The 18320-nt window shown below is 54.4% G+C and overlaps 1 protein-coding gene across 2 annotated transcripts in view; it reads right to left on the bottom strand.

The window, feature by feature from the left end:
• The window catches only part of ADORA1 (adenosine A1 receptor), a 29402-nt gene extending 11931 nt beyond the window's left edge, over positions 1–17471 (bottom strand). The window contains exons 1-2 of one of the 2 annotated variants that reach the window (XM_067310539.1): positions 17158–17471; positions 16295–16680 (exon numbers count right to left, since the gene is read on the bottom strand). In XM_067310539.1, coding sequence (XP_067166640.1) covers positions 16295–16680; positions 17158–17427 — 656 coding nt within the window. In that variant the 5' untranslated portion in view covers positions 17428–17471. Of the gene's footprint in view, positions 1–16294; positions 16681–16871; positions 16895–17157 lie in introns of those variants that run through there. The other variant, XM_067310540.1, reaches the window with a different exon arrangement.
• Between the last annotated feature and the right edge of the window lie 849 nt (positions 17472–18320).

The following is an 18320-nucleotide window of genomic DNA, read 5'->3' as shown; positions in this document are numbered from 1 at the left end:
ACTATTTGTATTGCTGTTGAATTTTTCTCTGCATTGTATATTTACCTTATTTATCCAAAAGAACCTATCCGAAATGAGGACTCTGAAAGTCAGCCCCCAAAAATGGAGAGGGGGGGGAAGAGGGGAGGGAGAAGAGAGAAGGCAATTTTAAAAACTGCTTAAAATGCCAGATCTGTCAAGTGTGGGCTCTATGAGAAGTCAAAATAAGATGGCAATTATAAAATGTCTGGTCCACCCGGACTCTGAGAGCCTCCATGGCTCTTACTCCATCTCGAGTGAGAGCCTTGGGGAAATGCTGTGATTTGCAGAAAGCTGTTCATGTTAGGAGGAAGGTGCCAACTAAAGAAGGGCCTGGGTGCCATCTGCATGGCGCCAAGTGGACTGCCCAGCACCACCACCCTTCCCTGTGTATCACTGTCATGCTCTGCAAATACTGCCAAATAAAAGGACAAGTTGGAAGCCAGGGGACAGTTCAGACCACGTGAGTCTCAAAGGCATGGATGGCCATTGAAGGGAAGGAACAGGACAGAGATATCAAGTGGAAAGGAAATGAGAGGGTTCTTGAGACCTGCTGTTGACATATCATTCACATTCAGCAGGAGTTTGCACCCCGCTCCATGGGTAAACGGGAGGTGGGAAACCAGAGATAGAATCTCCCGCTAAGAGGCATTAATTCAGCCATGAAGCACGACTGAGGTGAGTCTTTATCTGTCACATGCAGAAGGATGCTTGAGAAAAAGATATCCTAAATTACAGCTGGAACAAGAGATTGATATCAGCTATCTTTTAATTTCTTGATTTTGCACTTCTGCTTGGTAACCATACTTCTGACTTTGCAGTCAAACAACTTAACTCTTTGGTTTCTTAGGCTGCAACTTGTTACTGTTGTCCAGGATCATCACAGCACAGTCTGCTGCTGCAGAGGGAACATTTCCCTTTGTGCACTTAGTCCAGTTCAAAGATTAATACATTCAAAGCTGAAAAATTGGCTGGGAGCTGGCAAAACAAGAGAGGTTGTTTTCCCCCTCTAATGCCTAAATAAGAATTAGGAGAGCAGATGAGATCTATTGTTTCTAAACCTCAAAGGACATGGTAATCCCAAACAACCATTTCAACATCCTCTATATAGTGCATATTTCCTCTGCTTAAAAGATTAATTTCAAATGAGAAATGTGGTTAGATTAATTTTTTTTTGCTAATGAGTTGGCTATATGTACTTTCAATTAATGAAAACCATTTTGGAGGTGTCATTTTGCACTACAGCTGAATTTCAACTTCTGTACAAATACAACTTGCCACAAATCATGAGTAAAATCTGTGTTATACATCCTTCTAAAATGCAATAAAAATGAGAAGACTGAGGATCAGAGCACACACATGTTAAGCCATAAAACTATTTATACAGAGATGAATCTGTCCAGTACAGATCTACATATCTTGACCAGACAAATGAAATGCTAAATTGAAAGTGAAGGCTCCAGTCAACACCGCAATCAAATGTCCCCCCCCCCCATCACAGAGAATCGATCTTTAACCAAGAAAACAAATAAAAAGTGCAAGTGCAAAGCAAACCTGAAGTTTATTATTTAAATCATGTTTCCTGTTTCAGATTTAACTGATTTATTCCCTTGGAGGAAAACCAATTCACCTTACTGCCCGGAAGGAAACAACTGAATATTTCCATCAGGTTGGCTGAGAGAAAGAGCTGAGACTCAAGACCAGGAATTACAGTGGAATGCATCAGCTTGGCATAAATTACACATTGCACATCTTCCTAATTACCTTGTCAATTAAATCTAGGCAAGGAGCAATGGGCAGACATAGCCTGGGTCTGCCCAGGCAGCCTGTCTGGCGCAGAGAATGGACATGAAAGATGCATGGCCCAGGCAGGATCAAGTCCTCCCCATGCATGTGGACTGTGCTGGTCCCTGTGAAACGTGCAAGGGACCCTGGCATCTCCCTTTCCTGATGTACGAAGGATATGCACTAGTGCCAATCCGTGCAAGAGGGTCCCCCAGGCCTTTGGGGCAGAGGCGCTTTGCTGTGGCTGGGCTGTGGCATTTAGAGCAGGGGATGGCTCTAGGAGTCTGGCACATCTGCACTGCCAGGGCCAGAGCAGGCTAGGAACACACAAGCAGGATAGGGACAGCTGCTGATATTGATGCACCTCAACCTCCCTTTGAGCAAACAACCCCCCTGTGAACCCATAAAGTACCCGTGTCCCAGCAGCGCTGAAGGTGGGGAATGACCTCCCTTACAATAAAACCCAGTCGCCTGCACCTGCACAAGTCTCCTCCGTGATTTGCACGGTGTTGCCATGTCTATCCAGTGGCAGACCATCTGTTTCCCATGCAGTCCTGTCTTGACTGCTCAGTGTCATGGATGTACAGAGCCATTTGCACTGAAAAAAAATATTGCCTTAGGAAACAGCATCATTTGTGAGTGTTAGAAGTTTTAAATCAATCATTATTGTCAACAGTGCAGAAAGGAAGGAGAAATAATTTCATCTGCAAGAGTGTGCTAATTATGGCTATGTCTGAGACAGCATTTCTCAGCATTGGCCTCTCAGTGCTTTAGGAAGGTTTGTAGCATCATTCCCTCTGTGAACAGATGGGGAAACTGAGTCGCAGAGGGGGACTGTGACATGCCAAATGAAGCAAGATGAACCAAATTGAACAAAAAAGCATCCCTGGTGCCAAGAGTTGGCACTTTCCTGATCTGAAGGAGTCTAAGCAAAAGATATCCTGGTCTCTGGATGCAGGGAGAGAAATGGTCCTGATAAGGTAGAGACATAGCCCAGGGAGGAGAGAGATGCCCAAAGTGGGCTGGGAGGAGCCGCAGGATTTCTGTCCCTGTGTCTCAGGGACAGCATGGGAAAACAGGGGCTTGGGGATTATTTCCCTTTACTCCTCTAGCTCCTTTCTGTGAACAGAGATTTTCATTAAGAAGAAAAATCAAACCACACCAACCAAAACTGCAGCAGCTGTCGGAAGCAGGCCCCAGCTTGGTGCTGGGGGCAATGCCCACATGGGGAAGCAGTCAGGGAAAGGAGGAAGAAAGGAAAAGGCAGCGAGAGGTGGGGCAATGGACTTGGGTCCTGAAGGGCTCCAGGCTGTGAAGGACAAATACAGATCCTGCCAAATTTTTCCACTGGCTTCAGCTGCACTGGGATGCTGCTCTATATTGCCTTACCAAAAAAATACATTCCCCTGTTTTTCCCCCCCTCCCATGACCAGTCTAGCCTTAACCCATAGATACCCTTCATATTGTGTTGGAAGGAGGATCCCTTGGGGTTATTTTATATTCTTCTGCTGATGCCATCACCAGTGACATCCTTCAACCTGGATCTGCCTGTTCAGCCACCCTCTGGCTGGAAGCAGGTCTACATGCCTGGCGGCAGGCTGCACCAGGGCCGGACTGCTTGCAGAGCAGGGGAGGCTCAGCTCATTGCTATTCCGCAGGGCACCCTCAGGCTGTGGGGCTTTTTGTGCCCACCTTGGACAGTATCAATCGCTCTTTCTTGCAATGGGGCATCCCGCTCGAGAGCCGAGCGGCTGACCCAGCAGCTGGGTGGCCATGCTGCCAGCTAAGGCATCTTCCTGCCAAAAGCACGGCCAGCCTCCGGGATGGCTGGTTTCTGAGTCCAGGGGCAGGAACGTCCCCATTCAGAGCACCTCAGATGACGTATCCCAGGAGGACTGGGTCCCTCGTACTGCTCCTCCCACCCCCAATCCACATGCTGGGCTCTCCCTGCAGCCCACCCACAACCACCCACCCCGTGTCTGGCAGGATCACTTAGGAAAAGCATCAATTTTTCTCCAGAATAAATTGCTGCTGTTTGTGGTAGCTCAGCTGTGCTGACTGTCATTCCTCCAGGCTCTGAGAGGGTGCCAGTGTCCCCAAGGGGATGAACCTCTCAAGATGTCCCTGTCCCTCCTGGGAGCCATCTCTCACCCTCACGGCCTCCTCTGTGCTCCGTGTCCTGATGGCCCCTAGCTAAGCTTCTCCCCCCGTGCTGTCTGCTGGGAGCCTTGAACCCTTGTGAACTGTGTCTGGGCTTCCCTTTTGCCCTTTGGGTAGGGCCCTGGAGGATTTCTCCCCATCCTTCCTCCAGCCAGAGATTTTCTTCCTGCCCATTGATTTCTTTCCACTTTGAAATGACTCCTGTGTGTGTCATGAAGAAACTCATCTTCCAGGTCATTTTGCCAGGTTTTGTCCTCCATATGATTTCCTCCTTTTTTCATTCCTTTCTGTGCTACAAAGACCTTCTCCATTTACCCCTGTCTTCAAGCCAGAATATCAGAGCAGGTAATACTCTGAATATTTTCTGAATTTCAGTCCCCTCTTGACTCCTCCAATGCTGCTCCATTTGGTCCCCTCCAAGCCTTCTTTCCATGCCAAGGCTCATGCCGTGACCCCTTGGGATGAATCATTCCTCCTGGCTGTCAGACTGATTTTGAGCATGGCTGTTTGGATGCAGTGGCTATGCAGCCCCCAGTCCCTGAGTGAACCCCTTTGCCCAGCCCTGCCTGATCTGTCTTGAATGCCAAGGGACTCCCAGGTCCCAGCCTGGTGGCTGCCACATCCCCTTGTAAGTGCAAATTCATGTGCAATATCCTCTTGCACTCAGGAACAGGCTGCTTTGAGATGCCCTGGACAGAAGACCTGGTTTGCTCTGGCTTCACTGACTGCAAACTCCCCAAGGATGGTGGCAGTGGATCTGTGGTCCCTCCATATCATACCCTGAAAGCAGAGTTTGGTAGACTTTGTACTAGCTGTCTCCATCCAAGCTTGTGGCCAGAATCCCCCTTCTTGTCGACAGGGTCAACGTGGCACTTCTGGGACATGGCTGAGCTCATCCTAATGCCAGGAACAGGCCAGAGAAACACACGGTAATGCACCCTGGGGCATAAAGAGAGCTGAGGGTGGCTAAGCTGTTGGGAGCCACATGATACCTGTCTGACCGGAGCGAGACGGATGCCACATGCATGTGCCATGGGCTGTGCAATGACACAGAGACCAGCCTCCAGAGCTAGTGGCTGGGGAGGAGGTCTGTGCTGGCTGGGTTCAGTGGCAGAGGAGTGCCCGAGCCCGCCTGCACACTCAGACCCAGCCCCATGAGTCACTTTATCACCTACACTGGCTGGCACAAAGTGGAGGTGGTACCATTTCCATAAAGACCAGATGATGACAACACTTCCCACCAATGGAGTCAAATTCTTCCATCTCTAGGGTGGTGGTAGATTCAAGAGCTCCCTGTCACAGGGCTCCTGCATGCCTTTAGCTGCCTCCTGCTCGGCTGGCTGGGATGTGGGGCTGATCCTGACTCACTCCTGACATGCAGCCTTCAGGGCTGGGCTGGGCTGGCAGGCTGGAGGCCAGGCAGGCTGAAACGGCAGCTTTTGTTTTGGCAAATCCTCCTTCATTAGGGTGTTTCCGTTATCTCATCGCCATCGGCTATACGGGGTCCTTGGAAAAGATCGGACACAGGGTCCAGACATGTATCATCATCACCTTCATCAATCCAACACCCCTGAAAGCACCCCAGTCACTCTGGGAAAGGGAAAGCCAGCTCTGAAGTGCTGTTGGGAGTGTGACAGAGGCTGTCTGGGTGTTTCTGAGTGTCTGCTCAAACACGGGTTTGGTGAGCTATCATACCATGGACTCAGGACCACCCTTCACTCACAACCCCAGTGCCCAGGCAGAGACTTGCAATCCCGGGACACGTCAGCAGTGGGGAGCCCTTCTTTTGGCCCCAAAACCCAGCTCCAGAAAAGTCAAACTTTGGGCATCAAGCTTGGAGTCACAGCAGTTTTTTCCTTTCCTTTCCTTTCCTTTCCTTTCCTTTCCTTTCCTTTCCTTTCCTTTCCTTTCCTTTCCTTTCCTTTCCTTTCCTTTCCTTTCCTTTCCTTTCCTTTCCTTTCCTTTCCTTTCCTTTCCTTTCCTTTCCTTTCCTTTCCTTTCCTTTCCTTTCCTTTCCCTCCCATCTCTTTTTCTCCAGGAGAATCCAGCATTCTTCCCTAAAGCCTAAATCCTGCCTTCCTCCAGCCACATGGGCCCAGCAGTGCTAGAGCAGGAGGTGGGACATGGTCAATTCCCAAACGGATGGCTCTCCCAGGCTTTGTGTCAAGCCCGCCAGCTGAATTACAGCTTTGCCTGTGTTACACCATTTCAAAAGACCAGCAGGTCCTTCATCCACCTTACATGCCTTTGTTCGAAAGGCAGAGGCAGCTGGGAAGTGAAGGGAGCAGAGATGTTGCAGACACTCCACTGTTCATCCCACCATGTCCGGTGGCCCTGGCAGTTGGTGCTCCACAACTTTTGCTTGATGGAGAACTCATGGACAATTCCTATTGCCATGGGATGATGAAAAGAAAGCATATTGGGTCCCCATTGTCCAACATTCCCTCTGTCTGCTTCATAGAGTATCCACTTTTGGGCTTTTGGTTAAAAACATACCCAAACCACTGCTATGAAGATCACAGAGCCCTACCGGGTCCCATCCACTCATCTCAGCCTGGTTTGACAGCTGTGTTCACAGCAGGATGAATTCATGGGCAGGAGCCACACTGCATGGCGCCTACAGATGCGTCTTAGCCCTTTTTGACTCTCTCAGTAGGTGGAAATGCTGCTACTTTTAAGGAGGACAGATTGAGCTGTGGCTCTCAGCGCTATTGGCTCTAGGCTCTGCACATAAGAGATCTGCAACCCAGAAGGACCATTTGACTTCCCGAAGAAACCCTGTTTCACCTTGTTACGCCTGCATGGAGCACCATGGCACACACTGGGATCACAGAGGAGCCCTGCTGTCTGGTGCCCTAGGGACAGCTGTGATATTAGATTAGGGTAGTCACTGCATGGTGCATCAATGGAAATGCCAGGTCATCCTGGTGTGTCTCAACATCTATATTCACACCTCCTGTGCCCTGACCTCCATCCCTGCCCAGGTGGGTAGGTAACCCTGAGTGAGCCGTGTTGCTGCTCTGTGCCTCAGTTTCCCTCCCTGTAAATGTGCTTCTTCCCTTGGTGGGAACATGCCTTCAGATTTACTTGTGACGTCTTGTCAAGGGGCAACGTTTTAACCTCAAAAATAGTGAAAATGGGAAAAACCCTAATGAAAATCTTCCCAGAGTGTGATACTGGCATATGGAGGGTGAGAGCCAGCAGGAAGGAGCTGGCTATCATTCATCTCCCTGCAACCAAATGCGGGAAGACATACGCTCCACCAAGGGGACAGATGTTGACTTCTAGCTAACGGGGTCAGGGCAAAATGATCCCCTGGGCAGATTGCCCAGCGCAGGGATTGCATCTCGCCCTGCTCAGGAGGGGGTCCAGGACAAGATGGGGTGCTGCTGCCTGGCCTGCCCATCCTGGGTGCCTGGAGGTCACACACCTCCTTTTGTCATTTTAATCCAGAAAGTCTGGGACTAACCCCAAATATCAGCAAGCCCAGGCATCTCTGCTCAGGAATTGGGGAGGGGGGGTCCGAGCTCTTCCCCCCTTTCCCTCTGTGCTGCCATGAAGAGAGCACCCATCCTGTGGCTCCCCCCAGCCGGAACCTTGCTACATTCCACACTCATCCCAGTGAGGGACACGGCATGAAACCCAAGCTTTTTCCCCAAGATCTCAGGAGCTGGAAACACTGATGAGAGCCCAGGTTGCTTCCCTCTGGCCTGCTTCTCAGTGCCTGTAGCTTTTTTGAGTGATCTGATTTTTTTTTCTGTCAGCAAATGTCTCGTGGTGCCGCTGTGGCGGCTGTGTGTACTCCCGGAGCGCCTAATCCAGACATCCCCTTGCTGAGGGAAGAGCCCTTGCTGAGCATGGATGCAGCGTTGAGCTCTGACTTAGCATGCACTCAGCTGAAAATTACTCTGTGAATCACAGAGTCTTGCCAAAAGCTGGCTCACCCAGGTATTTATAGGGATATTGAGACCAATATAACCTTCTGGGAAAATACCTGTGGAGGGAAGCCTGCCCATTTCCAGTGCTCTGATCATTTCAGTGACACCAGGATTGTGCTCCAGATCTGGGCTGCAAGTTCGGTTCCAAATCAGCACCAAAATCACTTTAGCTGAAATCTCCTGACCTTCATTTCTCCAATGCTCTCCCCTCCCCAGTTTAACAGAGCCCCACAAACTCCTCAGACATCTCAGGGATGAGGAAGTGGCTAGTGATGGAAACTGGAGCTTCCCATATGTAGTGGCAGTTACAAAGCCAGCTCACTGACCTGTACAATCTCCCGTGGTTAAACTAGACCCTGGAGCTAGATCCCGGGGGCAAATTTGGGAATAGATCCATCCTAGATCTGGGGGTAGATCCATGCTGGGTTTAGCTCTAGCCCTGAAGGGGCAGAAGCACCCAGCACTGTTTGGTTGCAGCCTTTCCAGTGCAGAGACCATTTCTGCATTTGTACAGCACCTAGCACAGCAGAGTTCGGTGCCAGGTGTGGATGCGTTGCCACGGTATAATTATAATTATAATTGTAATGCACCATCCAGCACAAACATGCCACCCCCAGGCCAAATCGCTGAGGGAGGGGAGCTGGCAGAGTTTTTTCCTTAGGAGGAGTGGTACAATCGCTGTACCTGCACAGCCTGTCCATGCACCATGGACCTGGTTCCGAACAGAGTTCAACTCTCAGTGTGAAATGCTTGCTCTGATTTAACACCGACACGCTGAGCTGAAAATCTCCAGTCTCCAACAGACCCTTCTGGACAGTGAATTCTGCTTTTTATTCTTTGTGCTTGATTATGATCTACCTGTTCCCTGGGAATGAAGGTCTCCACAGGTCACCCCTGTTTGCTAAAAATACAGTTGGTGGAGGTCAGCAACAGAAAAGACAAAACCAAGGAGTGAGGTGGCATCAAAGACCTGTCAGTCCCTCAGACTTCTCCAGCTTAGGAAAATGGGAGCATTTTCCTGAGAAATGCAGTCAATACTTTCACTGGGGCAGGGTCTGTAAGGAGGGATGGCATCTTTTCTTTGACTAATACAGACTGAAGGAAACCTAGCTGAGCTCCCAAGAGCGAGACCCTCCCCCCCCCAACAGCTCTCCTGTCTCATGCTCCCAGATCTGAGTCACCTGGATGTTTTTGAAACACTTCCTCGAAATTTAAAAATAAGCCTCAGAAGAGCCATGGTTGGGTTTATTCATTTGCTTGCCTGGGCAGGTTTGCTTGCTGTTGCCCTGGTTTATCATCTGCTTTGGCCAGGCTGGTTAGATACATCTCCTGCGACTCAGCTTCCCAGAGGACTCCCAAATGAAAAGCATCACCTTTGAGGGCAGATTGCCCTCAAGTGCAGCATACACTTCCTTTTCTTAATTTCCTCCCATTGATCTTTTTTTTCCAGGCTGAAACCCTGGTGCCAGCCTGAAAAATTGCTTCTTAGGTTTGATACCTCCGCCTTTCAGAGGACACTGTCTCCTCCAGGGTGCCATTTCCCACAGGGATAGGGCAAGGGGCCACCACACTTCCCAGCCTCAGCAGAAACCTCTCCATTTCCTTCCCATCTCTGTCCTTGGTCTTTGAGAGCCTGAATGTCTGAGGAGGCTTCCAGGCACTCAGAGTCCAGAGCACTGGGAGATTTCACCACGCTCTTCAGTGCTAGTTGATCTTTCCTGGGAATTTGGGCCAAAGCATGGTCCCATCCCAAGGCCCCTCTCATCTACCTCTTCCTGCCCTCCCATGGCAGCAGGGTGTCCACCACACTCCAGTCAAGACAATTCCTGAGTCCTCAGTGGAGGAAAGGGGGAAAAACCTGTTTGCCAGCTCAGACATACACCCTGCTCCATGACCCAGCTGGCCACGGGTGATGAGGCTTCCTAGGGTTTCCTGTAACCCAGCCCCAGCTGGCCCCATGCCTGCGGCTCTTGGCAGGCACCAGGAGAAGGGGAAAGAGCGCTGCAATCCCAGCAAGGGCTGGAGCTCAAGCTCACCTCCTCTCCAGCATCGCCCCAAACAGGGAAAAGGAGGGACAGGCGCTTCGTTTGCACCAGTGCCCAAACAGCCCCTGGCACAAGCGAAGAGCAGCCCCCTTGCCCTGTACCCAACCCCTGCCGTCCCCCCCCTTGGCAGCATCCTGCTGCAAAGAGCTGGGATCGGCCCTCCTCCTGGCTTGCAGGAGCTGCAGGTCGGGGCTGATGAGCGCTCCTGCCATCCCTGAGCTGTTTTTCTCCGAAGGCTCAGGACAGGGCACTTCTGAAACAGCAGGCTGTGCCAGAGCTGTCCTCCAGAGCTACTCACAGACCCAGCTTTCTCCTCACAGACCCTGCTTTGTCCTGGGCTCTCCCTCTGCTGAGTCCTGTATTCCCCTCGCAGCTCCTGCTTCCCATTCCCTAGCAATTTCCAGCCCAGTTTGATTTAATTTCCGCGGCTCTGCAGCCTCACACAAAACGCAGCTCACTCTGGCAGGAGGCTCCCTGGGGAGCTGCGGTGGGAAGGGGAAGGCTGGGGTGACGGGTGAGCACCCAGCACCCTGGTGTGAGGGCTCGACACGAAGGGCAGGGGATGCCCTGCTGGGCAGCGAGAGGCCCCCCAGGCGAGGACACCTGCTACAAGCAGATTTCTCCAGGTTTTTCTCTTCCTGGCATGAGTTTCAAAGCACTTGAGGAAAGAGATGATGGTCCAAGACAAGCAGGCGGGGGGAGGACCCGTGAGGAAATCCCAAGACAAGACCTGTCTGCATCCGTGCATCCGGCCGCCCCACGGCACCTTGCCGGCTGAGACACGTGCTCTGCGGGGGCTCTGGCTGCAGCAGGTCCTGAGGACACTGGTTCCTTGCCACCCCCCCAGCACACCACAAAAAGTCCGACATGGCGTATCTGAGTGGAGACAGGCGCCAAAGGAGCTACATCCCTCCCCAAACATCCCCCCGTCTGCATCCCCCCTCTGCATCCTGTCACCAGTGGCTGCTGCGGAGATGCTGGGGGGCTGGTTCCTGTCGGATGTCCCCAGCCTGCTGCTTCCCCTCCCTTTGAACTTGTTTCATCTTCCCCAGGAGCGGTGAGTGTGGTTGCGAGGGGGAAGCACAGGCTGGGCCGGGGGATCCTGCTGTGCCTGGTGAGGGTGGAAACGGGGCGCCTGGGCTGCTGCCTTGTCACCGGGCCAGCAAGGAAGGATGCAAGAGGGGAGATGGGGGAGTCTGTTCCGCCGGCACGAGCACATCAGACCTATTTTAGGTGGTTTCCAGCTGTTTGGAGCAGTTCCCGCAGAGGCTGGGAAGTACGATACCCTCTCCTCCAGCCTGCTCAAGTGGAGCAATGCTCCTACATCCTCCCACAGTCAAGGAATGGCCCCACGGGGGAACGCAGCCTCCAGCAGCCCCAGAGTGGTGCTTCAGAGGGTTTTGGGACAGAAGGAGAGGGTTTGGTGGGATAACACAGTCCCCAGACTGCCAGGGGCATGGGGTGCTGGGTTTGCCTCCAAGCTCCGCACCCGTCAACGTATTTCAGCCTCCAATGTCCCCTTCCCTCTGATATTCAAGAGCTGCTGATGGAGGGGAGGTCACTAAAAAGAAGAAAAGTGTGCCAGAATTCCCTTTCTTTTTGGTAAACCCCCCTAAGAAACTACTCACTGTTGGAGTCTCCCTGCCAGGACCTCCAGCCTCCATGCTGCACGGTCAGCCCATATTCTTTGGTGTTCCCATGTCTTGGCTCAGCACATGTAAATGTGGCTGGAGATCACCTTTGCTGCTGCCCCTAAGCAATGATTGCCCCAAAGACTCAGTGTGATGGTGGAAAAGCCAGCCCTGATCCAGTGGTTGCTTGGGCAGCCTGCCCTTGGCTCGATGGGAAACCCAGCCATGAGAGCGAGGAAGACACACAAGCTGAAACAGAAGCTTTGTGACTACTTGGACATCTCCAGCTGGGATCCCTGGACAAATTCAGAGATGTCTCATGGCAAGATTTGCTCAAGACATGGCCATGCTGCCAACAAACCCCAATCCCGGGGCAGAAATGTCTGCCGTCCACCCAAGACTCACTCTCTGGTGGGCTGCATGAGGGAATGTGGGAAGCAAACGGCCCATGCATTTGGTGGCACAAGGAGAAAACCATTGGGTGGTGCCCCCAACCTTGCAGCCCCAGGGAGGGGGTTTTCTGTGTGCAGCCAGGAGCTGGAGCTGGGCTGCACTACACCATGTTCTCCTCTCCTTGCCAAGCTGTGCTTCCAGTCCCAGCTCTGCATTGCCTAATCAAATAGAAAGCTTTGAAAGCCTGGTGGTGACTTTGTTTCTCCTTCAGACAACTCTTTCCAGCCAACGGTCCTGTCTTCTTCTCATTCCAGCTGGCCAGTATGTGACAGGGACCTCTGTGGCACCTGCAAACCTTGCACATCCCTTCAGCATTTCAGAAATGCAAGGATACCCTGCAAGGGAAGCCCTTAGCACAGACAGCTTTTGCTGCTGGCACAAGGATGGAGTGGAGATGCATGGAGCCTCTCTCGTTGCTGCTCCTGTTCCCTGCTGGCTGCCTCTGAGAAATGCATTTCCCCTGCCTGCAGTCAGAGCATTTTCCCAAGCCTCGTCAGAGCCAGCACCAGCCACGTGCCAGCTGACAGTGGGGCCAGGGACGCAGGGGCTCCACCGGCAAGTCAGCACAAGAGATGCCAGCAGGGACCCCTGTCTGCCCCACTGGGCCACGTGTCAGTCATGCTGGCGGGTGTCCACCCCTCTCCCCCGAGCCAGGCTTATCTTGGGCCTTTCTCTGACCCGTGCTGTTTTGGCAGAGGTGCAGGGTGTAGCGTGCATGCTGTCTCCTGACCCTGTCCCATCCAGGCCTGGCGCCGGCTGACCACGCTCTGCGCTTCCGCGTTGCAGACGTGCCCCTGCTCCATGTCCTGGCTGCTCCCGAGGCCAGGGCAAGGGCAGAGATGCCCCTGTGTGTTTCCCTCCCCAGCTCCGATGTTTGCAAACCTCCAACTGCTGGCAGAGCCCAGGATCCCATCGCAGCTGGGGAGCCTATTGCTCTTGCATCTCTGGAGATGTTTCCCTGTGTGAGCAGCTCTCCCTGGTGTCTCCCAGGCGTGAGCTGCGACATGCGGGCGCAGGATGTCTGCTCCCCCTGGCCCTTTGGGAATGTCCAGCTCATGATTTACCCTCAGCCTCTGCCCCTCTCCTTGGTCCTGTCCGCTGAGTCCTGGCCACGCAGCCCAAAATATAAAGGCACTGGGCGCTGGGCTTGTTAAGGTGAGCACCCACAAAGCAGGACTCTGACCCTCAGACACCAGGGTGAGGGCGGGCAGGCAGCAGCCCCACTGCCACGATGGAGATACCCTCCTCGGAGAGGGGGTTATTCCCGCCTGTCTGCCAAAGCCCATCCCAGGTGCAGGATGCATGCAGAGCCCAGGCGATGCCAGGAGAGGCGAGATCCACCTCTCCATATGCACTACCAGATAGCAGGCCACAGCAGGGGATCTTTTCTAGAGAGGGAGCTGGATTTTTCCAGCACATCCTTCCCAAAAAATGAGTGCAAGGCAGGTACTGAGCACCCCTGGCTCAGTGGACACTTCACCAGGTGAAACAAGTCGGCCAAAGCAGAACAGCCGAATCGTCCCTTTGAAGCAGCCACGTCGGTTCTCTGACTACGAGAGGAGTCGAGGCAACGCGCTACGATGGAGATGGTCCTGCAGCAGGCGCCTCATGAGGGACCTGAGTCCTGCAAGGTGTCTCAGGCTCCCAGCATCTGGCACCGCTTTGCACATCGGTGGGTTTGGTGTCACCGAGAGGAGCAAAACTGGGAAGCTGTGATTCAAGCTATCAGCACCTGGGCCCACAAAAAATGTTTCAGCATCATATTTTGGTAACGTGCTTTTTGGCCCTTTAGCAGTGTTTTCTATCCTATTTGTGTTCTCCAGTATTGTTTTGCTGCTGCTGTGTCCAGGACTTGAACCAAGCAGCTAAAATCACAGCACTTGCCAACTGCAGGGAATTAACAACAGGGGAAAAAGGAAACTTCCAGGGACAAGAAAACAGGAGAGCTGGAGAAGCCAAATTCATATTGCTGAGGCTACGAAGTCTTTCAGTGCTAAACTGGGCTACAAGAGCCACAGTAAAATCTCATGATGCTGAGTGCCTGAGCACGAAACGGGACGAGGAAATTCAGGGTCCATATTGCACAAGAGAAACCCACCCAAATTATAGCCAGCATGAGGGGCTCTAACTTAATCCTGTTCTCAGGAAAGATCCTGCTGTCAGAGCAGAAATCTCCCTGAAAAGGCCCATTTGATGCTCAGACACAGTAAGGGAGGAAAGAGACTGTTTGGATTTGTAAGTAAAAATGACAGACAGAGAACTAGGGAGCGTTGCTATGTATAAACCTGCAGTCCTCCCACATCCTGAATCCTTCCCCACCTCGAAAAGGATGTAGGAGAACCAGAAGAGCTCTGAGAGTGATGACAGGGTGAGAATCGCACGGCACACCGGTGGGCCAAAGGACGAGGATTTTTCCGGCTGGGAAAATCACACTTACCGAGGAAGCTGGTAAAGGCCTGTGAGAAGGTGGGTGCAGAGAGAAGTTGAGCAGGGACCGTATTTTTTTGCTCTGTACGCAAGACTGAGAGGGCACCCACTGAATTTCCCTGACAAGACCAAAGGAAGAGCTGTTTCGCAGCAGCTTCGCGCGGGATGTATAGGGGCAGGATGGCTTCCAGAAGGGATTGGACAAATTCCCGGAAGATGGAGGTGCTGACGGCTCTGATGACAACGCTCCAAGAAAGCTCGAAAGCTTGCGATTGCCAGAAGCTGAGTGGGTAGCAAGGACTTCTTGCTCAACGCGCTCACACACACACTTTTTTCCCCAAGCATCAGTCACTTTTAGGGGAAAAACCCCAAAGCAAGAGACCTCTGGCTCAACCCAACAGAGTTGGGGACGCCAGGCACTTCTGAGCAGTCAGCATCGGCCCCGATGCAGGATGCCTCCTGCCCCTGTCCACCCGTATGAGAAGGCAAGGGAGTCCTGCCCTGGGAAGGGGTTCTTGTCCCATGGGGGTTTGGGCAGCACCTTACACAAGGGGGTTTGGTCCCTTTGGGGGTCCTGATGCTGATGCACTGGGGAAGGGTCATGTGTTCCTCCAGCAAATGGGCTGGAGCCCAGGTCTGAACGGGGCGATGGGGTGACTCAAGCTGGGCATGCGCTCAACTGTCCCTGCCTGTGGCACAGGCTGCTGGCAGCACCGGCCACACCAGGCTGTGAATCGGCAGCGCTGCTGTTTTGCTGGCCAGCCCGAACCGCTTGCGAGCACCGTCTGCGCTCCGTCACTCGCACACCACTCCTTGGCATTGACCTTCCCATCTCCTCTCTTAACCGGAATGAGAGACCTGCTGCCATTTCCTTGGGGAAGGTTTCCTCCCCTCTGGGCTCTGTGGGACTCACCAGTCCCATCTCCAGCCCTCCCACAGCACCGCTGAACCACAGGTTGAGTTTTCCAGCAGTGCTCTCAGCAGGTCACCATGAGTGGGAGCTTTCCTGCAGCCGATGAGCCTAGCAAACACCCTGTTCCCCTTCCTACAGCCTGAGGACCTCCTCACACAGCTCAAGGGGTACCAGCAACAGCAAATGCCCGGCAAGGCGCTGTGACAGGATGCCCTCAGAGAACAGCACTGATGCTGTGCATCATATCCCCGTCCTGTCCCGCTAACACCCCCTGGTCCTGCCAGGGAGCCCCATCCCCTCGGCAGTGTCTCCCCAGAACTGGCAGCAAACTGAGGGGCTGTGACACTGCACTGGCCAGGAAGCAGTTAACTCTCTCCTCTTGGAGCTGCAGAGTTCAAAGAAAGTGCGTCCCCCGATTTATGCCCAAGCACAGCAGTGAGGCAGCTGGACGGTATTTGCAACGGGCTCAGTTTTGTCGGCAGATGTTGAGAAGGGGAAGGGCTGGGAAACGATTCATTTGCGGGGCAGCCTTATAGCCAGGACTCTCCCCAGGGAGGCAAAGCTGCCTCATGAAACACCCTGGGGTCTCACCCCTAGCCCCCCATACCCCGAAAGGATGCCATGTGTCCTGCAGGTCCCTGAGCAAGCAGGTCACCAGCCCCAGTGTCCTGAGCTCCCCTCGGCAGGGGGAGCCTGGGATAAAGACAGATCTCTCTTCCCCTTTCTGCGAGTGGGCTAAAGCCCGGTGCAGCCAGAGCCTGCTCTGATCACTGCTGTGGCCAGATGTGCCCCATCCCTCGGAGCGGAGGAGTTAAGAGACCTTCCTCCTGTTGTGACTGCTTCTTGGAGAGTTTGTGTCCTCCTCGATCCCTTTACCCACAGCAGCAGCCACCCCTGGACCTGGTCCCGAAGCATTTTTCCTACCTGACGGGGATCTTCACTCGCAGGTATCGATCCACGGCAATGGCCAGGAGTGCCAGGATGGAGCTCTCGGTGAGGATGAGCACGGGGCAGGCCACCATGAGGCAGCTGTAAAACTCCGTCTGTGGCCCGATGTTGATGATGATGGCCAGGGGGATGACCAGGGCCCCCACGGCCACGTCGGCCACCGCCAGTGAGACGATGAAGCAGAAAGTGGCATCCCGCAGCGCCTGGTTCATCTTCACAGCCCAGATGACCAGGATGTTCCCTGGCACGGACACCAAGGCGATAAGAACTTCGATGGAGATGTAGGCAGCCTGGAAAGCTGAGACGGGGTGTGCCATGATGTTCCCGTCCCCTCCCCGTGAGTGCTGGGGCCCTTCGGTCACCTGCAAACACATGGGGAGGCGGTGAGCGACTGGCATCGTTAGCTGTGCTGTGAGATGGGATGGAGCCTGGGGGGGGGGGGGGGGCGGGAGAAAAAGTCTCCGTTTGTGCCTGCCCCTGCTGCTCCCTCTTCCTCGGGGCACGGCCAGCCCCCGCCAGCCCAGCGCTCCCGTCCCACCCGTGCAGCGCCCACCTCCATCCCGCAGCGATCTGCTTTGCAAATACGCCCGGGAGTCCCGCGCCGCGCGGGGCGAGCGGCAGCCGCCTGCGAGCCGCCGGGGAGCACCGGGCGCCTCGTCCCCCTGCCCCTCCTGCCGCCAGCGCCGGGGACCCGCCGCCCCTGCGCGACTCCCCGCGGCCGTGCGCCAGACCCCCGCGGCCGCTGCAGCCGGCGGTGACACTCCGCTCCCCTCCCATCTGCTTCCTGCCGCGAATTTGCACGGTGCTTCGGCCTCCCAAACCGAGCCCCGGCAGCTCACCTTGTCCTGGAAACCAAGTGCTTTTTTTGGGGTGCTCCCCCCCCCAAAAAAAACGGAGCTCTTCACCCCCAGGGCAGCCCAGGGGGCATGCTGGGTGGGCACCGGAGAGATGCTCGGGGCTCTGGGTTGCACACGGCCAGCTCGGCTCGCCCGTGTCCCGCTGGTGCCGCCCAAATTCCGCTGCAGCGAGCTGAGCCGTGCTCGGCTCCGGGTGCCCTGCACCGCTCTGCTCCCGCAGCCTCTGCCAGCTTCCAGCAGGAGCCGGAGCATCACATGGTGCAGCGCGGCGGCTCCTGCAGCAGTTTAAAGAGCGACTGACCCGATTTGGGGCTCGCTGTGCAGAGCCGAACTGAGCAGGGAGTGGGCTGGACCGGGCTGCGGCGAGGGCGGGAGCCCGACTAGCCCAGCCGGCTGGCCCAGGCGTGGAGAGGCAGAACCGGTGCAGCTCGGCGGCAAGGGGAGGTCCAGCGGGACGAGCCAAGTCGGAGCTGGGAGCAGTGTGAGTGCCAGAGCCGGCGCCGGCCCCACGCTCCGAACTTGCTTTGGGTCCCAGTTTTAGCATGAGAACCAACATTAAGGTTTAGTATAGGCACAGTTCCTGAAGGGGATGTGAACCCCGAGGCAAAACCAGAACCAGCCTCAGCTCTGAGCAAGCAAGGACCCAGGGCAGCACCTGGACACGGACCAGCCTCTGCTCTGGGTTCAACCCCAGAACGGGATCAGAACCCAAAGTCAGGACCAGAACCGGCACAGCGAGCTGGGAAATTTCTTTGAGGCAGCCCCAAAGCTGCGTCCAGGCTCCAGCTGGCAGCATCTCACCCAAAATCAGTGCTGGGATGGATCGGGAATGAACCTTTAAGCACCCTTCCTCCTCAGGGGCACTGTCCTCCAAATGGCACCCCCGCCTGCTGATGGAGGGTCCTGCAGCATGATTTGCACCCTGAGCTGGGCTGGGGCGGGGGGGGGAAGGCACAGGGTTGGCCTTATCCAGGGGCAGCATCTCTTGCGGGGGGGGCTGCCCTGGGGGAAAACAGCCACCGCTTCCCGTCGCCCGGAGTCTGCAGCCCAGCCCAGGCATGCAGCTGGCTGCAGGGCTCGGCTCAGCGTGGTGGGGAGAAGGCAGGGGTTGCTTCCCAGCCCCAGACAAGGCGTTTGGAGGGATG

The sequence above is a fragment of the Apteryx mantelli genome, chromosome 25 (assembly GCF_036417845.1).
Source record: "Apteryx mantelli isolate bAptMan1 chromosome 25, bAptMan1.hap1, whole genome shotgun sequence".
Lineage (NCBI taxonomy): Eukaryota > Metazoa > Chordata > Aves > Apterygiformes > Apterygidae > Apteryx > Apteryx mantelli.
This window is presented reverse-complemented; position numbering and strand designations above follow the sequence as displayed.